The 25,003-nt window shown below is 42.9% G+C and overlaps 1 protein-coding gene across 1 annotated transcript in view; it reads right to left on the reverse strand.

Moving 5' to 3' along the window:
• ANKH (ANKH inorganic pyrophosphate transport regulator) overlaps positions 1-25,003 on the reverse strand; it is a 103,074-nt gene that overhangs the window by 10,607 nt on the left and 67,464 nt on the right. The window contains exons 3-8 of the mRNA XM_049823894.1: positions 23,851-23,969; positions 22,899-22,982; positions 20,582-20,752; positions 19,844-19,978; positions 16,696-16,788; positions 12,810-12,905 (exon numbers count right to left, since the gene is read on the reverse strand). Coding sequence (XP_049679851.1) covers positions 12,810-12,905; positions 16,696-16,788; positions 19,844-19,978; positions 20,582-20,752; positions 22,899-22,982; positions 23,851-23,969 — 698 coding nt within the window. The remainder of the gene's footprint in view (positions 1-12,809; positions 12,906-16,695; positions 16,789-19,843; positions 19,979-20,581; positions 20,753-22,898; positions 22,983-23,850; positions 23,970-25,003) is intronic.

Consider the following 25,003-nt stretch of genomic DNA (forward strand, 5'->3'; position numbering starts at 1 on the left):
CGAAGCAGTCACTCCACTATGCAGTCTCTGAAGTAGTTGAACAACACAGAAAATGTTCAACAGGGTTCTTATGAAGGAAGGAGATCCAGCTACTGATCAATTTACACAAATAAAGGATTTTGTGTTTTATTGTTGAACCAAGAAATCGAAAAGTCTAGGTTTTATCATAAAGACAGTATTCCCTGTTGACAGCAAATCACATGTGAGTTTAACATGAAAAAAAATCAAGTGAAAAACTTGTTGCCTTTAAAGACTCGGGGGGATTTTTTGGTTAGGTTTTGTTTGGTTTTTTTTTTAAGCACATTGCTATAAACAATCATAAAGTTCTTTGGAAGCTGTGGAGGAATTGCTGGCTACAATACAACACTAGAGGCCAGCACGACTGGCTTGCTATGGAAGCTTGCTGCATACCATGGCCTGGCCTGCACCGCAATGGACCTGCAGAATCCTACGCTACCTTTGCTGTAAATCATGTCGGAGTGCAGTCTTTGTACAGCCACCCTGGGTTTGGCAGTTTTGAAGAGTTTTTGATATACAGCTTTTAAGACACCCACCCCCCCCCCCCGCCAAAAATTGATCAGCCCAAATGGAGGCGTTGAAGGTTCCCGCAGTCTCACGCTCTTTTGGGACATTAACATGATGATGTGCATACCTGTCCTGTAATTCTGAAGCGGGCAGAAAGCGGGTCCTTTTTTGTGTGGGAAATGTAAGGTTTTTCAAGACCAGACTGGCCAGAGCCGCAGGAAATCTGCCCTGACCTCACAGCTGACCCTGCTCCGAGCCAGAAGCTCCTGAGACCCTTCCAACCTGAAGAATCCTGTGATCCTACGAAGCAAAAAGCCCTGGATCTGTGTGCAGTACAAATGTCAGACTGCGGTCGTATTTAAAAGCGGTTTATCATAATGCTGATGACTTGAATCACAAGGACATTCTCTTATAGCAATCATCCCTCAGGCGCATGCAAGTCAGTATTGATTTCTGTGAACTTTGTGTTCTGCGAAGGGTAGTGTAAAGCTGAAAACAGCCGTCATAAAATTTGTCAAGCAGCAGGGGGAGCAAAAGAAACCAGAGCCTGCCTGCGGGAAAACTCCCTAACTTCGTATCTTCTCCTGAAATAATTGGTTTCTACAGATCTAAGTCTCCTCCTGCCTCCCCCAGCTTTCCTTAGAGTTCAGTGACGGAGCATGACATTCTTCAGAAAAAAAGGCAGATCCAGCACCTGCACAATACACTGACTCTCTGATAACATTAATGTCTTGCCACATCCGCTTTCCCCTCAGCTGCTGCTGAAAATACTTAAGTGGTATTTTTCAGGCTGGGTTGGGTCACTAAATTGTTTAAGATGGTCATTCTGTCTCCTCAGTGAATCATGCTGCTTTAGTTTTTCTAGAAAGCAGGATATTTTACTGGGTACAACTGCACTTTTAAAAAGCCCGAAAAAAAGCTGGCAGATTCCTAGGCTCTCTTTGAAAACTGTCGACTTCACAACTTTTAGTCATTTTCTTCTGTCCCGAGTTTTCTGCAGCCCTTGCTGCTTCCCATCGCGATTACGGAGTTTGAGCAGAAACATGCTGCAGTGACAATTTTTGACCCTTCCTTTTCTGCTTGCTCCAGCCACTCGTGCAGAATAGACCCTTTGTGTGAAACCTGAACAATCATGAAGGAGACATTAGTCTCCACCTCGCTGGAGCAAACAGAAATCCTTTGTTCGGGGACAAAGGCTCAGTGCGGTACCACGGATGGGACAAGGCCCTCGTGAGGATTTTATAAAGTCAGCCTCTGGTGGTTCAGCATCTTCCTGAGCAGGCAGGAATGCTTCCACTCATGTCTGAAATAATTTTTACTGAAGCGGGAACTAAACCTGACCTTGAAAAGGTAAAAAGCTTCTTGAGTGATCGTCTGCCAATATGTCCTTTTCCAATTGTTACTGTTGTGCCAGCAGCCTGAAGATACAAAAACAATCTGGGAGTTCAGAGACGGGCAAAATCAAAGCAGTGAAAACAAACTCATCTGCTGGATGGGTGATTATTATTCGAAAAGCTGTCCTTGGCATCCATATAGGGTATGATAGTAAAGTCAAAAGAAAGTGGATTTAGTCGTAAAAGTTAATGCTGTTTTTTTAAATGTGAATGTCCTAGATAGGACTTGTGATATCTCCTTAATAAAATGAGGCTGTAATGAAGCCATTGATGAAATAAGACTGGGGAGTGTGGGGGAAATCTGTCCCTCTTCTTCCTTTCCTTTCTCTCACGAGAGATAATGACACTGAACTCAGTCACTCAGGGAATTTCAGATGCTGGCACTGTCGGCAGCTGCAGTTGTGTCCTCCGAGAAGGACCGGTTTCTTGCCACGACATTTCTTCCTGTGGATTTTACTGCCTCTCAGTCCTAATATCCCATGACTTTAATAAAGCCCAGCTGTAACCTTTGATAATAAAGCAATGCAGAGATGCAAAATAAAGACAGCCGATAAAAGGTAGGAAAAAATGAATGAACCTTGAACACAAATGCAGTGGCCTCTGCAATGGCTTAAACTTTTGGCTGCTTTTTGATCTGTGACATTGAATGTCACAGGTATATACGGTGGCAGCAAAACGTGGTTCCTGTGCACTTATCTTTGAACTTGGGAGGAAAAACTACATGGAAGACTAAATAATGCTATACAGTACTTCAGTTCTGAAGAAAAAGCAGTTTGTACCATTTCTTAAAGCCAGCTGCTAGCCACGCCTAAGCTCTTCTTTGTTACGAAAAGGTATTCCTGAAAAAAAGCAACAAATACCAGGAATGGAGAGACAGACTGCAGTGGCTACTCTGAGTCTGACGCTCTTCAGCACTGCTCAGGGGGCATTATTCTCAAAAGCAGAAAAGGAGATATTCAGGGAAAATCTCCTGTTGAGGAGAGCTGTAAGCATGACCTTGGACAGGGGAGGATGAACGACTGCTTCAATCTGGATGAACTGGACAATGTACCATAAAGTACAACTGCTTTAAATTTGGTAGAAGGGGAATGAGGATAGGCAGTATTAACCTATGATTTGATATTGTGTGATGCACTGAAAAATTTTAGTCATTATTCAAACTCTAAAGTTCCATAGTCAGATTTAACTTCCTTAAAAAAACAAACAAAAACCCACACAAAAATCATATAACTTTGGTCAGCTTTAGGAAACAACAAAGGCTTGCCCTAGTTAATGTAGTAACACAAGCCACTTTAAGAAAGTTGGCTCTTAAGTAATGTTCAGTTTATAAATTCTACTGCAGCGGCTGGTAACTGATCTGCTGGAACTACAGTGCTGCAAAACTCTAGCTCATGTCTCTGGCCGTGTTTGTTAAAACACAAGCATCCCAAAAACCGAAAAGCATTATTGCTATCAGTAGTCATGTTACCTTTCTGATCCAGAATTCAAATTCTTGATTTCTACTGAGTGACTTAGTCTGTGCAATGTTATAGTTTGAGCACATGAACACCGATAAACTCACAGATTTCATTGTTTACATGAAAGAAATCATCATGACGAATCCTGTTTTCCACGGAGTGGCTGAGCTGTTTCTTCTAGTAAGGTAGAAATGCTACAGTAGCCAAATCCTCAAGATAGAAGATATTAATCAGTTTTTTAACTGGGTGTCATATCGCATTCCCCTTTTGCTGGAAAGCTGCAGAGTATCTGAAAGGCCAAGGAAGTTAAAGTATCACTTGTCCTTTTCAGACCCTGATGCTATTCCCTCGACCATGGATCGCAAATCCATGAAAAAATAAGGCTTTGCTAACATCAGTCCATTTTTAACTACTTGTTCAGCTGCTGGGCTCTCCTGCACCGTCACTGCACAAAGACTACATCTTTGGTTCTCTCTTCAGCATTAAATACTCTCGCACTTCACCAAGTTCCCCTCCAAACCCTTCCCCTCTCCCAATTCCCAACTTGGCCTTGGTGGGCCATCTTCTGAGTGTCTGCTATCAGTCATCTACTAAGAGTTGAGATGGGCAAGTGGGTAGGTTTCAGCACTGCACGCAGGTTTAGGTGTAAAGCACAGAGAGGAACGCCTAAATTAAGGACCTCAGAAATCACCACTTTGTTCTGAAAATGCTTTCTTCAGCTTGTGAACTAAGAACTAGCATTAGCAGCCTGGAATTTATATAGCTATCAAAGCTATACAAGTTGTAATAACTGGGTGATTTTCTCTAGTAAGCAACCCTCTCTCAATACACAGAGGAAAACTGTGGCATCAGTCACAAGGAAACAGAAACAGTATTTTTTCTTGTTCCCCTTTACAGCATCTGAATCACTTGAAACCATGGGGATGAGGTGGCAGATACTTGGCTAAAGGCCTTTTAAGTGAGAGTGAAGGAGGAATAATGGAGTAAAAGCCTCAATAGTCTCTCGCATTGGTCAGAATTTGCAGATCACTTGGCTCTACACTCCAGGTTGATCTTTACCAAACTTAATCAAGTGTATACGCGGAAACCTTCTCACTCTGTTTACTCAAATGCGTGAAAGTGAGTGCATAAATTCTAGTATTCCTATCTTTACTTGGCACCTGACAGTCTAATACTGGTTTCACAGTAGTACTGGTAACTAGCCTTATTTTCTTGAGGAAAGGGGAAAAAAAAATAACTACATTTTTGTGAAAGTATGTTCACATACACTGCTTGTGGCAAATTCTACTTTAAAATACTTCTTTGCACGCCCTCCGGCTACGGCGAAGCTGCCTAAGGCATCTAAAAATTAAAGCTAATCTGTCAGGTCCTGTATGCAATTTACTGTGTCTCAGCCTTGAAATAAGACCTTTCAGGTGTTCTGTCTCCAAAGATGGAAACAAAGTGAAGCGCATGATACTTCTGTTAAGTATTGCAACTCATTAAGTGCACTCACGGTGGCTAAATGTCAGCCTGCGTGGGACTCCAGACACCAACCAGCTGACCCCCAGTGAGAGCTGTATACTGCAGGGAACTGCCGTGCAGTTATTTCACCCTACGGACACTCCTCTTCTGCCTTCAGAAGGTTTCATCAGTGAAACAGGAACCTGTTCCTTGGCATTTCTCAATATGCGAGCCTAATTCATATTACCCTGAATGCAAGCTAAGGGTACCTAGTAAGACAGCAGTCAGTCTCGCTGCAGAGATGCAAAGAATTCTTTCCCTTCTGTCCTTCACCAACAGTTGCTTTATGTCTCACTGTGTAGCAGGACTGTGTAGCTGAAAACATTAAATACATCAGTGTCTTATGTATGCAACAGCTTTACTCAAGATACATTATCATGTGGAAAATGAACTTATTGGTAAAAGAAGAAAGTGCTATGAAATGGTGTATTTATTAGACTAGACACTGAAAATTTGAGAGCAAATGGGGCCTACTGAAAACTGGATAGTCTTTGGTGCCCCTCATGGGAAAAAACAGCTGCTGGACTGATGGCTGAGAAATAAGATTTGCTGAGTCAACTGGAAATTAAACAACTATTGATTATAAAATGTTTGCATAGCATCAGGGAATACATTAATAAAGCGATGCTATTGCAATAATATACTGAGTTGGTATGAATGGTCTGTCTTTACTCACGCAGGCTCCAATTTAATCTGCCAGTGCCTACATTTCACTGGCTGGTGAAGCCTTGCTGATCATCAGGACAGGAGAGTCGGCAGATGGTATCCACTTGGCAGTTCCGAGTTTGGCATAACCAAATCCAAAGCAGAGCACAAAAGCTTGGGCATCTGGAGTTGCCTTTTAACCAGACAAGGCTTCTCAGCCTGAATGAAACACAGCTGCTTCTCTTCCACAGCGACTGGCCCTAGCTCTTACAGAATTAAGAAATAGGCTAGAAAACAGCAACTACTGAGTCCTGTATTCTGGACTTTCATTCTTTCATATAGGGCATTTTCCCTGTTACACTGGCTTCCTTGCTCTTGATCAGGGGTTTTGTCTTATCTCCTAGGTGCTCGATGATTAATTATAGAAGATAACCAAGCAGATGATGACTGGAGATTAGGCAAATGATGGGATGGCTTGCAGTAAACTGTCATCAACTGGAACAAAGACCTTCCTCCTCCTCTCTTCAGGCTGAAACTAAATTATCCCATCACAGGGACCCAGCAAAAGAAACCCTGTGACTCTGGAGCCCTCTCTGCTGTTTTAAGACTGTGATGGGGTCTATCTATTTTAATCTTGCAAGATCAGTTAAAGAGCCTACAGTCCCCAGCAGTCTGTCCCACTTTTCTGCCAATGGTTGGGGGAAATAAGAGATGCACAGGTGAACATGTTAAATGCTGCCGCTTAAAACTTCTGATCATTATAATGTAAAAAACCCCACTTATCTATAACTACACTCTGCATATGATTATATACTTATAAGATACATATTTATAATTACATACACCATACATTAATATATAAGATGAATATAACTGCAAACTGATGGTATCTTATGCTGCTGTGCTACAAGAAGTAAGCACTAGAGAGCTGACACAATGCCTGCCCCTTCCTAAGGGGCTGATAATTTCCAGCAAATGAAAGAAACAAGACAGTTGCCAACAGTAACTCCTTGAACTACAGATGCTCATCAGCAGGAGCCCTTAGAAATCAAGCTGTATTTCTTCCCCTGTCAAAAGAATAAGTTCAGATATGAATCTAAATATTCCATTCTATTTGCAAAAACTGTAATATTTTATTATAGAATATAAAAAATGGCCTAATATATAAAGTAGAAAGTAATATTCTAAAAGTAAGAAACATTTTAAAGCTATCATTAGACTCCTCGATTATGGACAAACCTGACTGTAAAGCAGGTGACCTTTTGACATGTATTGACACACACATATTCAACTCTCAGGCCCAAACATATAAGCCAGTAAGCTGACCAGGTGTTTGCTCCTAAGTACATTAAATTTAAACTTTCACTGAGATTTAAATCTAATGAAGGTTACCTGGCATTTGATTTTGGTTACCACAACACAACTGATACCTATCAATTTCTTCAGCTTAAGTGCCTGAGTCTTCACTTTAGTTGAAACGTCATGGCAATGTTGTTTTTTTTAAAAAAGGGATTTACAGTTTTTACTAGTTTGTCTGTGGCTTCGAACATGTAAATCTGGAATTTGTAAGCCTTGCATAAAACACACACACACATACAAGCGTAAATCTGAAAGCTTTCCCCCTACTCTATCTTTCAGTCTCCCTTTGGAATAGAAAGGAATGAAAAACCGTAGGGCAAACTTGAACATCTGGATTTTGTTTCTTAAGCGGTGTCTGCTAATTAAATACAAGATAGCGTTCTACACAGTTAGCTTCTCCCTTTAATCAGTATTTTTATTCATGAAAACTGCTACTTTCCCCGTTTGTCCGTAACTGTGTGTCCACTGAAAAAAAAAAAAAGCAAAGCAGCACTGAAATTCCTTTTATAATAGCACTGGTGAGCTTTGAGCCGTTTCTAACAGAACGCATATTAAATCTGAGGAGTACTGTGCAGCTCTCCTGCTGTACATTAACTTGGTGACAGACGGGTGAACGTGGCGTGGCGCGCGCAGCATGTCACCCTTGGCACCTCGAGCCTGCCTTATTGGTAAGGGAAAACCTGTTGTAATACATAGAGCACTCAAGAATATGAAGATACAACTGGCCACGTGTCTTGCTGACACTTTAGTTAACAGGAACCACGCAGCTAACAGGAGCTGGTGTTTGGAAATGTATCCCTAAAGCGCTGTGCTCTGTCCCAGCTGAGGCTGCTTGAAGAGGAAGCTGAGCCGAAGAGCGTAGTTCACTAATTACTGCTGTCAGAACTGATTGCTCCTTCCCTGCTATAAACAAACAAGTAAGTACAGATGATTCTGGGTCATTTTTAGTGATGGTGAGCTAGGGAGCCTCCACGGTGGTCTCTGAGAAATTGCTTTCTCTGATCAGCATCTTGTATGCTCCTCATGCAGTGATCTTGCTTCAGCCACATGGAGCCGGCCATGCTTTTACCCTAACGACAGCAACTTAAACGAGGCTGCTCGCAGCTCTGAACTAAGACATCACTTCCCTTCCAAGCCGACTCAGACGTGAACAGATGCCACCACTTCAGTCCCCTCAGAGAGTTAGATGTGCCCTTTTCCCTAGCGCTGCTTGCACAATCGATGGCCCGCTTTCCATTTGGGGCACGCGACTTCACCGACTCGTGTAGGGTTTGCACGCAGACGTCTGCGGCTGTCACGGGGAGCGGGCAGCAGCAGATGCAGAGAAGGAGCGTGTGCCCTCCCAAAGGAGCCCTCTGCTCATCACTTTTCATCTAGCGGGCGCTAACTAACACAAAATCAGCCCGGAAAGCCTTGCAGCTCAGAGGCAGATGACCAAATGGTAATCACGTGGCTGCCAGCAGCTGACATTAGCCAGGGAAAATGGATCTTAACTGACTGCAACTTCTGTGTCATCACAGAAGACTTAAGAAGAGTTCAACTGGGAAATGGAGACAGAATTAAAAAAAAAAACAAACAAAAAAAACCCAGGTAATTTGGCAGTAGCTGTGCCCTACAGGCTGCCTTGGAAAACCCCTAAATTCTGCACTGTGGTGTCTAACCTCAGAGACACTGCCACTATTCTAAGAAAAACCCTTGCTGAAGTGCAGCCTATTTGCCGTTACTCCTGCTGAGTAAGGCAGGGTTCCCTTGAGTAGCTTACTCCTCCCACAGCCTGCCCCTCTATGCACAGCTCACAAGTGAGGGAATGCTCTCCCCTGACAGAGCAAACCTTTGCTGCAGTGGAGAAGTGCAGTAATTCAGCACCTGGACAAATTATTTGGGGATTTCTGCACTGTACCAAGGCTGACACATCCCACAACCAAAGGGATGTGTGCTACAAATGCACCAGTTTTCTCTCCTGGGAGTCTGTGTCTTCACTTAGTTTACAGCTTTGCAGTGATCTCAGGGCAGAAAAGTAGGGTCATCTAAACAGGTCTAGCTTTGAATCAAAATGTTTAGCTCTTCAACAGCCTTATCTGGCAATGGCAGCAAGACTAGTATATAGAAAGAAGCATTTTTTCCTGAAGTGCCTAATAGCAATGAAGTAACAAATAATGGCAAGCAGCAATATGCACACTCTTTAAGCTGAGAGTAAATTACCAAGCACGCCTTATTTTCTAAAATCAGAACCAGTCCCTTAATTGTATGGGCAAAATTTTTCAGCTGAGCCCCTCCCCTCTGCTATATAAATTTTATGTTCAGCTACACAGCCATGAAACAGCGCTGTTGGAAGAACTACTGCTTACTTACAACCAAAACCACATCAATATGAGTAATCACATCAGCTCTTTTACATATTGGGAGTCTAATGGCTTCTACTTACAGCCTTGCAGCTTGTCTACAGTTTTTTCACTAAGCAATACAACTAATTCCCATTTTTTGAAGAAGCAGCTTTAATACCTGTCTGATGCTTCAAAGCCATGACATGGTACTTATGACCACACTCGGCAGAACATATTTGCATGCTGCCCAGTCAGCCTGGGAAGGCTCAACTGCAGCCTTTCAGATCCCATTAAGATTGAAAATAAAAACAAAGTTATGTTTCTTAACAGAACTATGCCTTTTTTTTTTTAACTCTGACCCAACACTGCCGCTGTCAACAAGGGTGAAAAAGTGCTTCTGCTGTAACAGTAGGTTTGCAGAACTTCTTGTGCATGCATGACTGGTCTGTGGAAGGAGGTAGGACATTTTTCTTTCAACTCCATGAAATAGCATGTCTTCAATGATTGGGAGGTTTCCCAGCGTTTTACACTGGGAGGGTACTTTTCTGCACGATAGCTGCTCATACTAAAAATTTCACTGTTATTTTTTCCAGTGGTTAATGGATTTCCTTTATCTTTCCATCCTCTGGAATCCTGTAGATCACCCACTGAAGAACGGATTCACATGACATGTCTAAATATTTGACTTGTTTTGATCTCTTGGTCAGCCTGGGATCCTGTTTCCCACTTTCCCTCTGATCCCAAAGAACAAGATGTTACCCACGGTGATGCCACCAGCCCGACTGCCATTTGTTGCAGTAGAGCCCCTCCAGAAAAACCCAGCAATCAGCGATGGCCATGGGAGCTCTGCTACATGACTGCATCTGACTTGGATGCAACAGATGCAAATTTGAGGTCCAGTTCCTTAGAACCTGTGGCACATTACAACTTGAGTGATACCGATGTCTACTGAGCTTCTGTGCTGAAGCATTTGCAGGCTCAGGCCCTCAAACCAAACTGAGTCTTTAGAGCTCATGTGTCTATTTTTCCACTCTGTCCGTTGACAAGCAATCCTAAGAATCTGTCACTAGTAGGCAAAAATAGAAACAGGACAGGAAAAGCTAGGGACCTCAAAAGTGTTTCTGGAATTTCAGTGCAGACAAATCTCTCATGATCAGCTTATGAAAGAACTGTCCTTGAAAGTACTATGGAGAACTTTTGGAAGAAAAATCCTGTAAAGTTACAAAACAAAAGCCTATTGCAGTAATCAAGAATTCCTCTGCAGAGGATAGTGATGGTCATTTGAGAAGCTCATGATCTATCAGAACTCGAGTACACTGATAAATGGTCAGAAGGGATAAGAAAATAGTTCAGAGAAAGCTTGAGATTGAAATAGCATTCTCAGAACAATTTATTAAGTGGAAAGATTTCCCCTTTGTGGGTCTCTGACAACATTGACAGACTTCAAGGCAGGCTCCAGCTGTAGAGAACGTAACATAACCTTGGCCTGGCACAGCACACAAGAGAAAACCTCCAAGGTCTGTGATGGTAGATAACATAGAGAGCTGTGGAAAGTCTCCAGACAATGGCCAATTCAGTGGAGGCATAAGTCTGCCTTCATTGCATGCTGTAGGAAATGCAAGTTAGAGCCAGAACTGTTGGTCTCTAAGCCACATAAAAAGAGTTCAAGTTTAAGTCTAGGAAATTAATAGACAGAAGAGATGCCACATTGGCTCATGCAATTCTATCTTTGATGGTAGCCAGTTGTAGCTGTTTAGGGAAAAAGTATAGGAAATAAAGAGCAGACAAAACCTCCTAATTCAGCTACAGATGGATTGAGTCGCTTCATTTTCAACTGTGAAATAACACGGAGAGTACCGCATCCCACTTGGCCAGGTTGTGACTAGGGGGTGGGGATGGTTACAAATACTTCAGGCTTGTGTACTGTAAGGTTTCCTTCAGTGTAAATTAGTTTCCCTTCCTGCATAGGCCATGTGCAACTCTGTCAAAAAGGCTCTACACTAAAATGAAGGGGAGAGAGAAATTATGCCAGCCCTCTGTTACTCAGCGGTGAATTTGTGAATGCGGGGAGCAGAGAGTTACAAAGCAGCCGGCTACCCCATGGAAATGACGCAACGCTGGGGATAAAGAGAAAACCTGTCTGGGGTATGAACAGATTCAATTTTAGGACTCTGAGGACTGTATCCTAAAACAACTCCAGCACCTCCCACCTACATTTTTAGTGTGAGGAATGACTTTTTCTGTGAGAAACTTATTTTCTAGGTTCTCCTCGGCTTTTGCTCTGCTAGTGCAGGTACTGAGGAGAGAAGCTGTGGTGGCCCCGGGGGCAGCGCCAGCCCCGACCGTCCCTGCCCAGACCCCCAGGGCTCCCCTCACCCTGCCCAGGGCCCAGGACGCCATGTCACCCCCCCCACGGCCATCAGCCCCCAGTGACCCCACAGCAGGGCCGCTCTCCACCTCCCCACAGCCCGGCCCGGCCCAGCCGTGGGTCCCGCCGAGCCGGGCCCACCCACGGCCCCCACATCCCAGCTCCCCCGGCTGCCCCAGCTCCTGGCTGGGGAGACGGGACAGGCCATGGCTGCCAGGCCCTGCCATGACTGACCCTGGCGCCTGGCGGGGCCCTGACAGAAGCCAGCCCGGGACTCCTTCGGACACCGTGCACGGATCGCAAATCTGCTAATGACCATCACGGACAGATGTATGGCTGCTAATGCGAGTCCATCCCAAGCGGGAAGAGGGTGCCTTGACCAGCTCCAAGCACTAATGTAAATCTGTCTTCTGTAGAAACAGAAGTTGGATTTACCCCGGCCGTCTGCTCCATTATTTGCTACCATCCCCACCACCTGCATGAGTTTCCTTCCACAACTGCCTCTTTGTTGCTAAGAAGACTTGTGCAGAAACAGTTTGCTTGGGGAAGATGCACCTTACATATGTGTGCAAGTTGGTCGTTTTGAAATGCTGCAGGCTGAGCAAAATTTCTCCGTGAATGTCAGCCCCTTGCAATGCTTCCCAGCTCAGACAAGCCTTTACATCCTTCTGTCAGTGCCAGCACCGCCTCTGAGATTGCCCTTTTTAGTTCATTTTGAGAGTAAACAAAACCAACACGTATGAAAGTTCCCCCAGCGTGGAAGACCAGAGCCATGCGAGGCGGCAGGGAACACTACGGCAGTTTCAACACGTGCCTTTCCCACTGTTGACAGTAGATGAAGGATGCCCAGGGACAGGCTGCCATCCCACTGCACGTGAGACAAATGCAGCTTTTCATTTTCCTGACGCACTGGTTACCAGAAGTTTTGCTCATTTTAAAAAAAAAGAGACAGAGAAGCAGATGTCTGATAACTCCTTGCATGTGGAGGCTGACTTAAAATGAATAGTGAGAATTAAACAGAATAACTCTTAAGATATCTAGCCTGAGTTAATGATAGCTGATTTTCTTAGTACTCCAGTACTATGATCACAATCCCTCCTCCAGATAAAAGCAACAGAGCTTCATAAGAAAAGACAACTCACCTTTCTTGAACTGCTAGTGCTTTTAGCATTAGGTAGAGGAGATAATTTTCTGGTTGAGATGAAAGACAGAGAGTTGAACAAAGGTTTCTTACCGTTAAGGACAATGCCATGCAAACAAAAGTGAACTTCTTGATATGTGTCGCTGTGACGGTGCTGTTGGTGTTCACCAATTTATTGCTGGGGTTATTCTAGGGTAAGAGAAAGAGATAACGAGTGTTAGTTTGGCTCCAGACTACTGGGAGGCTGACGGCACCACGGTCATGTGTTGGACCTGACTGTCTGTGCCCGTGCATGTCTGCCTTTGCTTGTTTGCTTTTTAACCTAGAGCCTTCTGAGTACTTTGTACCACCACAGAATACCTTCCACTTAAACTGACAGCAACTGCTCCTATGGTCACTGAGGCCTGTGTAATCATCTCCCTACTTTTCTATGGAATAAGTCCTATTTAAGAAGTTCAGCTCTGAAAAAGGGTGGTAGATCTTTCTAAGGAAACTCCACGTGATTTTTTTTTAACCTTCGTTTAAAGTTTGTAGCGTGTTTTCACAGGAAATATAGGATTTCATTCTCTTTTACCACAGAGTGGTACCAAATCCATACACCAATGCAAGCACCCTTACTGATCCAATTAGACAAGTAGGTAATATAAACAAAGCTCCTGGAACAGCTGGCTCCGTTAATGCAGTTTAATGAACAGAACATAATTAGGACTATTAGATGTTCCACCTTGAACATGGGCTCTGTATTCACATGGCAGTGAAGTTTTACTTAAAACAACAAAAGCCCTCTTCCAAATGTCTAATATAGCAAATGAAGCTGAAGATTTAAAATTGCCCTCGGGGAACACATAAAAACAAACTAAATGGTCTGTAACAGGACAGGATGGGATATCAAAAGCAGGGCACCATTAGGAGCCCTGTAGCAATACGCTGTTGGGTCATCTACTGCATTTACCCTGGGGCTGTTTGAGATACACAAGTATGTGTCAATGCTGATAAAACCTGTACCATAAGATGTAGTACAACATTTATTCATCCTTGATGTAAAACTCAGGTAAAAAGCAGTATCTATCACATGGTCAGCCTCCTTTACTGAAGTTACTCGTAAGAGAAATAGGAACTTAGGCAAATACATCTTGGGAGTGGACAAACTGAACATGAACTTTGTGAAGGGCACACCATTTCAAATTCATTCAAGTAGTTGATGGAATTTTGCCGTTTAAAGCTTTTGTGGTGATCAGTACAGCGACAGCACCCGGACAGCTCCATGCTCCTCCCTAAATATCTGCTTGGAAGTTTGGGTGCATGAAGATGCACGTAGGCAACCCAGACCCTAAAGCAGGAAGCTAGTCCCACATCTGCCCTTTTCGGGAACAGGTTATGAAAACTCTCTGTAAGCATTTATTTTCCATGCATCTATTCTTAACTCTTGTGTTTCTGAAGAAATACTTCGTTACTGTTAGGTTTTATGTATGTGAGGATAGGCCTTGCTTACATCACTCACCAGTGTTCAAATGAACTCTGCTGCAACTTTCTAACAAGGCTAAAATAACAGAGAGGAAGGAAAACAAACCCAAAAGGACTGTGAAGAGAAAGGACTCTCATTTGTTCCTACCTCGCTGTTGCTAACTCTGGCCTTGCTCTATTCCACCCTTTGCTCTAACTCTTGACCACATACTCTTTATTCCTGCCTCCTGCACACTATTTAGTTCTTGGATCAAAACACTATGCAGATTATGGAAAAAAAAAAAAAGAGTATCCATTCCCACCTGTTAATCAGATAAATACCGTTCACAAGTACTCTCACAGTTGGTGGTGTTGCTCTGAATCAGATGTCACAGTCCACTGAGAGTAACAGCATTATCACCATATAAAACAGCAAAGAGAGCACAGAACTAGGATATGCCTGGGGTTTTTTTTCAGAAAATCAGTAGTAACCCTTAACCTGAGTGTAGCTGCTAGGCCATGAGGTTGCTCTGGACACAGTCTTATAAAAGACTGAAGCAGGACCCTGCATCTCTCTTACATATGTGGACAAAGACAACAATTTCCCTGAGGAGACAAGAATCTGACTTCTCCATCAGAGCCACTGAAGAGGGGCCTACTATCTAGATCCCAAATCCCAATGCAGTGTGCTTCTGATGATCATCAGCATTGCCAGCTTTCTGAGTAACTGACAAAAGAAAATGAGAGTTTGCATACATGCAAACCGTTTCAGCATCTGAAAATCACAATGGAGGCTTTATAGAGTCCAGAAATAAAAAGTGCTTCTATCCAGACTCTTCTGAGAAAGCCTTAGCTTAAGGAGACAAAGCTTCCGAAAGGCACAGTGACATGCGAATGACGTGTGACCAAGGGTAAACCAATTCTCACAGCAATCTAAAAAAACACACTGTGGGTTTCTGGTTTGGTATTTCTTGTCTGAAAGGTACGGTGGAGGCATTTGCACACATGCTTGCCAGGATGAGATACCCTTTATACTGCTGCTACTTCACTTAGCACATTTTGTGCCAAATTGCTCTTAAAACATGCAGCTAAAATCCCCATTTTATTCTTTTTCAGCAATTAGATAAACTGAACCTATCTGTGCCTTACCCTAGCTTTTTCTCCCTCACATTTGTTCCACAAGAGCTCTATGAGAAGAAGCCTTTTAACTGAAATAATAAACAAACAGACAAATCACGGTCTAATCCTGTCACCACTAAAGTTGCCAGCACATCTTCCACCAGCTAAAGGAGACCTGAATTTAGAGTCTTATTTGCTGTTAATTTTGCTTGGCAATAGTGCATTTGATTGTGGCTCATAACAGATGAGGTTAGCAGCCCCTGTGTTTCCTGTCCCAAATAATTTTTATCTTGCAGTTTATTGGTTTTGCATCTGCAGCTCCTTTTCAGCAGCATGACCTCTGAGAAAGCCTTCATGTTGTATTTTATCTGACAGGTCAATTTAGCTGTACACAGGCAAGTTAGGAAGTTATGACTTATTTGACTTTCCCTTATTTTGTTTTTAAATTCTCCTTGGAAATATGGCGGATCATATCAAACAAGGCTTGCTTCAGTTAATTACATCCCAGAGCAAGGAAAGATTTTTTTCATCAGTATTTGGAACCACAAAGTTCAGTTACTAATTGGGAAATAAAGGGAAGGAGAGGATCTGGCATTTGAATTAGTGTCACAGGACATGACTGTTCTCACACAACATACGGGCTAGTGAGTACCAGTTCTAAAACAGAGCAAAAAAAGAGTCTAAACAAAATTAATGTTGGTTATATATTTACTCTGTGCTCAGTTCCAGGAGTGGTCCTTGCATTCTTACATAATTACGTGATTTGCCAACAAAAATCTTCAGTCTTGGTCGGCTAAGCCAGTACTACTAAAATAATGTGTTATCTTGTGTTACTGTCAGTCTATGAAACAACCTTTGCTAAATATTGACATAAGCAAATTAACCCAAATCCATTTGAGACATACCACAGAATCTGGAGCAGACGTGAGCTTGCTCACTCACTGATGGACACTTTGTGAGAAATCACTTCATTGGCCACGTAGCTACATCATAGTAAGTGAGGACTTTTTTTAATCCTTAAAAATACAGCACCTATCTATTCAAAAGGTCGCTTAATACCTTGTAACACAGAGCTAAGGTTAAAATCATAAATCAGACGACAGCTTGAAGCCACCAAACCCCATTCATTTTAACTAGGATTTTAGGAAAACCTTATCAGTGGGACAAGGAACAATAGGCATCAAAGCAAAAGTAAAAAGAAGTGATCATTAATACATCCCTGTTTAATCTCTGGCTAGTTTATTTTTTAAAGAATCTGTTACACTTGATTATGGACCCATGAACTAACTTTCTTCATATTTGTTTGGCAAAAAACCGAAGCCATCCCTAAATTAAAATGTAACAGAGAGAAAGAGGAGGACCACACAAGGGAAGTCACACAAAAGGTACTTATTACACCCGTAACATGGGCACTCACCTTGTCAAAAGCAGGGTACACTGCTCTGATCTCTGTCAGCCAGCCATACGGCATGTGTCCCACAGGATAGGTAGCTGTCAGAATCGCCACCGCCTACGGAAAGAGACAGGGAAACGTGAACTTCAAATCTTTGAACAGAATAGTTAAACTAACATAGGGTGCCGTTTTCCACCAATATCACCGCATTGACTTTAACACAGTGAAAAACTAGGCAGGCAACTGGAAGCTGGTTGTTTCAAGAAGACCGTCAGAGTAGCCATGATTTGGCCCGGCCTTTTAAGCTTATAAAATCTTTCATGGGATGAAGCTACATTACTCAGCTTTGTTGTTTCACCATCACTGTGATACTCTGGGACAATAGTTAACTCGAGCTGGTTAGTAATAGTTAACTTGAGCTCCCTCCCACACTACTCCTGAGTTATTTTGCCTGCAGATACCTGAGTAGCAGAATGCCTTACAGCTCACAGTAGCTTTGGACCATATTTCATAATTTTAATTTATATACTTTTAAATTGGTTATTTGTAAGTAAAACAGTTTTAAGACAGACAAGACAGACCACAAAACAGTAAGCTTCAGTGGCTGACTGACTTTGGACATCAAACTGACTGCTCTGGGGCAGGAGGCACTTACGTGACAAAAAAACCCAACAACCTCTCCCCACTTCAGTGCTCATCAACAAAAACCAGACAAAAATAATTCCAGGTGACCATTTTTATCACAAGAAACAACTCACTGCCTGCGTTTTAAAACTAGGCCCTTTTGCACTTTCACAAGCCCAGTCCAAGAGGTACATCAAAGACATAACAACCCCCCCTACATATTAATGTATGAAAGATTTTGCTGATGTTTCTGATTTCTGAAGAGAAAGTCCAAACACAAGTACTTCATGTCTTTCACGCAGGAAAGGTGTTTAGGGAGCTCTTCCTGCAGCTGCTTGGAAATCTACTGTCACCCCAAGTTTTCTAGTCCTCAGAGCTGAAGTGTGGAACTGTACTGACAACTGCCTGACTCTCTTAATTCCAGAAGTCAAAGTCTTTGACTGCTTTTCGTCTGCAGATTCAGATCTGTTTAAATCTGCCTAAATCCAGATTCATTTTACATCTGGCAATGGTAGTGTTAAGAAAGACCTTTTTTAACTACTGCTGTCTCTGTTTCACTCCTAAACTGTCGATGCACATTTTCTTGGTTATCTGAGCCCATTTTCCCATTATAAATGCAATGGCTGTCCTTGCTTGCTTAAAAGATCTATACAAACACAGGACCATACAGCAAGCTAATTTGTTCTAAAAAGAGGAGGGAAAGTAGTGATATCCACAGACAGGAAGAGAGTGGGACAGATTTTTCCTTGCTAATAATAGCTTTAACTATGTTTAATGTACCTTGAAAAAGTAATTGGTTCAAAGAAAACAAATTGGAATTTTAAGACAGTACCTCTTTTAATTTCACCCCCCCATTATTGTATTTTCAGCAGAATTTCCATCTGCATGAAACCTAACTAGGTTAAATCAAATAAGGAATATAAAAGATATTTTGCTTATTTTCACGATGAAGTCCAAAAAGACTGCAAAGACACAGTAACTGTTAAAGAAAACAATATTTCACTACCACATTTTGTATGCTAGCTCCCACTTGGATTAAATTATTGAAGTTTTTAGCAGTGATTTTTCTTTCAGTATTTTCCTCAATTGGTAGGATGCCAAAATATGCGCACAAAAGCTTTCCTAAATGTCTAGAACCTGTATTTCACAGGTGAAAAAGTCCCCCATCAAAGCCAACACCAAAAAAGATACCCCAATCACCGTAAGTGTGCTGGCAGTCCAAACAGAAGCAGTGGGAGGTGGCCAATGCAAGTGGACTCATCCTCATGAACATGCTACAGCCTGGCCCTTCACAGGGACATCCTGCCCACCCTGAAAGTTGCTGGTATTGCTGGTATTATTGAACAGGGGACCTGTAAAACTGTTGTGTATACTGACGCTCCAGACACTGATGCTACCTGTGTTGCCAGCACCTCCCTTTTCAGAGGCAATTATTTCAGGAATCAGAGAAAGTTGAAATGTGATCACTACTGTCAGTGTAAAAAGGCCAGCAAACCACCAGCTGTGACACTTATTTGGAGTCATCCTAATAGCAACGAAATGCAATTGGCTAGCCGTGCAATGTGATACATCTCAAATCAAAAGTCACCAAGAAATGCAAAACTGATCTCCGCTAACCTGCTCTGGCTCCCCTTGTACTGAGACTGCTATTAACACATAGACTGATCCCTGATTTACACATGTAAAAGCGTTAACGTTTCCCAAATTCTCTCTCTACAGCTGTTTATCTGCAGTCACTGGCAACTCCTGAGCGAGTGAAATACACAGTATCACGTATGACAGATTAGCAATGCTGAGAGAATGTTCATCAGGCATCAGCTGTTTGAATTTTCCTTTCCATTTAGTATCTTACAGCTTTGTTTTTCCTATAGAAAAACCATGAGAGATTTGCTAATGACTACGTGGATCTAGACATCCTCCCACCGAAACTGGCAACAAAGGTCTCCCAACTTCTTAAGAGAACAGGTCAGCTCATGGTGAGCATTGCTGAAGGCTCTGTATTACAGTCAGAAGGCTGGCTCCCATCAGCTGTAGGAGACTATTGGGGTAATCTGAAATTCCTCAAGAGAAACAGGGTGCATTTCATATCCCAACCAGGAGACAGATTTTTTTTACGTGCTTCCTTATGTCCCTACCCTATTCTGTGTGATGCACTGACTGCTAACAGCAGTTCCACATCAGTTTGCACAGCTGCATATATACATGACAGAAAACAGCGGAATATGGGACTACTGACGACTGTCCTAAAATCTCTGGGATCTGAACGCTCCACACCGTATGTACCTACAGGTAGAGCATGAAAACCTGGGATGTGGGAACTGTTCAGTGAAAAAATTCTACCGGTCTTGTGGAGGGTGAGCTCCCACCAGGCCGGGCAGAAATGCTCATGGTAAGAGTCCAAGCAGTCTTGTTTTGAAGCATAAAGAGAGCACTGAGCAGAAATGCACTTAAGACAATTTTTTCTTGTCAGCACGGCTGAGAAGAGAAACACACAGGTAACTCCATGTGAATCATTGTTTGCAGTAAGGGAGAGCACTGACGTTCTTACCTCTGTGGCTGTAGAACTGCCACCTAGGTCCCGGGAAACAAAAAGGTTGACAATGGGCCTACTTATTCGCTGTGTTGCCAAAATTAACGCCAAAGGCCACCAGAAACTCAGCATCTTCCTAATTGTAGCCTCTCCCTGCAACACATAGGAAAAAATAATAAAAAAAAAAAAGTGGGTTTGGAAAAAAACATTCAGGACTGAACCAAAAGCACAGAGAAAGGGTTTTTGCTTTTCCCACCCATTGTCAGTTTGGTACATTCATTTCAATAGTTTTCAATATGAGGAGCCTAAAATATTTTCACTCATGTTAGTAATACTGATTCAAAAGAAGCTGTGTCATGGATCTCAATAAATAATGCATAAAATATCTGTCTGCATAATTTCTTCTGGCTACCAGACAAAGATATGTGAAAACCAGTATGACATTTGAGGAAAAAGAGGAATTTTGTGACCTTCTTCCCTGTGAAATAAGCTGTCCACTTACTTCATGCTGTGCTGTCTTACAGCTCAGTACAGATGTGCTCAGTAGACAGCACATCCATACCACGGGAAGCATTGACTCATGTGCACTGTTGCTGGAATAGTTTCTACCCTGCCTCTTTAAATGAAAATGTTTTATCCTGCAGAATGGAGAGAGGTGGCCCTTCATGCACAGTGGTTTAATACAGTATTATAACACAAAAACCAAGTTTAAAATTACTGAATTCGAAAAAGCACCAAGTATTAAGAAAGACATACCCCCATTTCAGGCCCACTTCTGTCGGGAATGACATCATGTATGTTCCTGTAGTATCCGAGGCATAACGTGGTACATCGGACAAGTGCTCCCATGTATAAGGACAAGATTGGGATCAAGAGAGGCTCCCTGCACTCCAAGTGACTGTGAAGCAAAATGGCTACAAAAACAACCTACAGGGCAAACAAATAAATGACCAGTAATTTGTCTGTGTGTTTCTTTAGGGCCAACATATCTCCTGTCTGTCTCCAAGCTAGTCCTTCTGAACCAACAACCATGCATGACTACAGTTTCTGACTTCGAGCTTGTGGCATTTGAAACTTTAGTCAGGACCCCCCCTGCATTCGGTCATAAAAATGAGAAACACAAGAGTTAATATCACGCGGAAGCTCTATTAAACAGTACTTGAAGGTATGCGCAGGTGTCAGACTAGGAGCCATAAATAGGAGAAGGTTAGCATAAAAGTCTGGCAAGGTCTGGCAGCAAGCACGTGGCTGAGTGTCACCCTTCCCAGGAGAATGTGCTATTCTGATACACACTGAAGTGGAGACATGCTTCTAGGGTCAGCTTCTAAGCCCTACTTGTTTTTTTTTTTTTTCGGCGGGGCGGGGGGGGCAGTGGCAATTAAAAAGCCAGATGTTTTAAAGTATTCACTTCAGCGTTTAGAAGCAGGAAGTCTTATGTCATCCTAATTTTCTACTTTTTTGAGTTAAAATTTCAGTATTTCATTATTCTCTCTTCAGCTGAGTGCCACATTGATGTAAATGAAACGGAAACTTTTGGGCTAATGAACAGTTCAAAATTCAGTCTCATAAGATTAAATGCTCAATCCAGAAAATGCAAAGGAATTGATTAATATGATGTTATTCTCTTCATTAAGTACAGAGCTGATGGTGTGCCTGTTAAATTCCAAGGTGTAGAGAGTTCTGGAGAGTCACAACTTTTTGTCTTCTGGATTTGCTCTTGTTCTGTGCAATATTTTGCTAAAAGAAGATGACAGGTGTCTTACTCTTCATAACCCTGGCACCCCACTCACCAACCATTGTGGAAAGGGCATGTGTACCATGGCCAAAATAAGAATTTGTTTCTGTATTTAGCTGTATATGAACACACACGCATCTAGGGTCAGCAAACTTTGTAGGTCACATCAGAACAAGAACAGATACTGAGGGTTAAGGTCATTTACAGTAATTGGTTTTGTCTTCAGGGATTTAGTGCAGTACTGTAGAGGGGCAGATGTGCCAAACACAGAATAGCAGCTGACTGAATGGTTCAACCTGATTTATGGTTTGCTCATACTTAGTAGGAGGAAAATTCTATGGAAAATTGAACTAGGTGCTGTTGACTTCCTATTTCTTTTGATGTTGTACTGTTGTTATCCTCTTTCTTACCCAGTTCTTACACCATTCAGCTGCTAATGGGGCAATACAGCAACTGTTTTACAGGTGTTGGGACTCTCAATTTCGTAATATTTTTATATATGCTTTAAAAAGAGGGCTGTATATTGGTTTTCAATGCTACAACACTGGCCATCAGCAATGTGTACGAATGTTGTTTTTTAAGTGTGTCTACTACAAAGCAACAGGATAGTTAACACTGCCCTCACAAATGAAAGTTCAAACATCATTTGGTCTTCTCTGCATCACCCAGGGGCTATCACCACAGACGCTTTCCGCTGCACTTCTGAGCCTTCACCTTTTGGACCAGTGACAACAATAGTGCCATCCTGGCACTCGGAAGATGGCTTACACGACTGCGTTTCACTGCATTAGACAGCATGTGCAAAACTGACAGGTGAACTGGAGAATCAAGCTTTCACTTCCCCACCTACAAGCCCCACTCAGGATTTCAGCGCAAGTGTGCGAAGCGTGGGGAGAATGTACGGTGGGGGGAGAAAGGTCTCTTTCAAAGCACTCTGTCAGCCTCAGGACTGGTAGCAGCCATCGGTCTCTTTGCCTGACCTTTCTTTTTCCCAGATGTACACACATATATATAACTTGTTTCCCAGCCATTCAGAAAACAGGGTTGCGGAGGTGCTGGAAGACACAGCCCTAGCCCAAACAACCCTGCTTCCCTTCTCCTGACATTGGTTTGGGACTGACTTGATCCACTCCAGTGAGACCAACCGAAACTTCAGCTGTCGGCGAACAGCCTCCACGCAACGGGGAAACAGCCAGAGAACAGCACACAAGATTATCTCCTCTGGTGTGTTGTTCACGGTGGAGAGGGAAGGGTGCCTCCGTGCAAAAGAGTTCCTGCTCAGGAAAGCATTTAGTCCGCAACACATCAGAAACAGTGACTGCTAGGGGGAGGCACTACCTGAGCTATGACATCTGAGATGGAGGCACATCCCACCAGGAAACTGTATTTGTGTTTCAGCAGAATCCCAGCATGGGTCCATGCCTGAAAAAAAAAAAGGCAGAGAAGAGTTGGGGAAGTGATTATGATATTTGTGAATGATTTCAGGTCCTAGAATGCTGTCTTCTGGTTGTTACATTGCACACAAACAACTTGTAAAACTCTTTTCCACCAGCAGTACCTAGTGTGAACCTCCTGTCTGGAAGAGAAAACTTAATGATCCAACTTCTTTTTATTGTCAGCTACTGTTTCAAGCAGACAAAGTGGTAGAGGAAGTAGTGGAGGCATGCCATGAGAAAGTTATCCTTTACCAGTTTTACACAGAAGTAGAGGCATTAAAGAGAGCTGCCATATTTTTATGTCGTGCAGGCCCCAAGCAGTAAGCCTGGTGATCTGGGAAGCAGCAGCCCACCCCATGTGTGGCTCTCTCACCCAAGCATTTGAGACTTAGCTGTGCTTGCAAAAATTGGCAGTAATAACTATCTTTTCAACAAATTTGCTCTGAGAAAATATCAAGCTTATTCCTTGTGAGCTCTGCAAGTGATCTGGGAATGCATGGCAAATCCAACTCTTTCACTACAAACTGGAATGAGAGGACACATACAGGCAACCGGTGCAGCTCATCACAAGATGATCAGTGCTTTCCAGCATGCACATACAGTAACTCTTACAAGGCAGCTGAGGTTTTTTACATTTGTCGTGATCTCTGGATGTTCAAAGTCCACCCAGATGCTTTTTCCAGGTAGCAGGAGATGATGTGTCCAGATACATCCAGAGCTACTGCTTGCAAAGGACACACCTTCCTTCTGCACACCTCCAGTTTCCCATCAGGTAACAGACTTTGTGAACTAAGGTCACCAAAGAAAAAAACAACACATTAATATTAAAATTCAGTTTTGAATCAGGCACTCACCATGGCATCCATAAAAGGGAAGGCAGCAAGATAAAGGAAGGCCCTCCGAGTTTTACTTCCCACTGATTCATCCACATGGTGCAGCTTATTAATAATGTAATACCCCAAATCGCTATATGCTGTAGAGACACAAGAACAGGAAGGAATAATAAAGGTTACGTATGGACCCTGGGTGAGATACTCAGAAGAACCTGAAAGACTGTGACGCCTAGGAGCTCAGACATGCATCCACTTAGCAAACAGCTGCAGGGGCTTCAGGATATTACAGCCTCGCCAGCTGCTGTTTATGACTAAAGAGTGCTCTCACGGTTCTCTTTCAAGTAACCTTTGGCAGAGGAGTGATAACAAATGGCTGTGTTGGGAGATGGGTAGAGCAAGTGCCACATCTGTTGGCTAAACGAACACAACTGGTACTCCAGAAAATCTACTGCTCTTTCATCAACTCAAGGCTCTTTGTTAGAAAAGCTGTTTTCACCAGGCATTGTGTATTTCATGGGGTGTAGTACCTTATAAATGCTGAAACCATCTATTGTCACTGCATTCTCATGACGTTACCTGTAAACCCGCCCCAAGCTATAAACGGCTATTATGAATTGTGAAGCTATGCAACAAATCGCTCTCATTATGCCTCTCCCTGCCTAACGATCACCTCATTGCTGGGACCTGTCAGGGCGCTGTGCCCTTCGCCGTGCAGTCTGGGCAGCCTCGACCAGCCTTAGTTTCCCTCCTTATCCAGAGCCGGCACCTCAGGAGCCACAAGTCAGAAAAGGGCACCGCTGGAAATCAAGGGGTTGCCACTTCTGATTGCCAGTATGTTATTTCACCGTCCTGCTTCAACCCGAGACGAGAATTTTTAAGTATTGGGCAACACGCCTCTTGCCAGGTCTCTCTTCCTGAGGCGCTGGGTTGAAGACAGCGCAGATGCAGGGACTCACCGCACAGCTCTCTAAAGAACTGCTTACGTCTCTGTCAGTACCTGCGTTATCCAGCTGTTTTAAAAACCTGAGAGTCCTCCTCATGACCAGGAATAATGAAAAGCTAGCTATGCCTGGAGTCTCTGAACTATGGGGTCTTACGTAATATGCACAGTTAAATAATCCAAATAGTTTTTAACCTTTTATAAACAATGTCTAGACCTGCATATTATTATTTA

Source organism: Accipiter gentilis, chromosome 20, assembly GCF_929443795.1.
Source record: "Accipiter gentilis chromosome 20, bAccGen1.1, whole genome shotgun sequence".
Taxonomy (NCBI): domain Eukaryota; kingdom Metazoa; phylum Chordata; class Aves; order Accipitriformes; family Accipitridae; genus Astur; species Astur gentilis.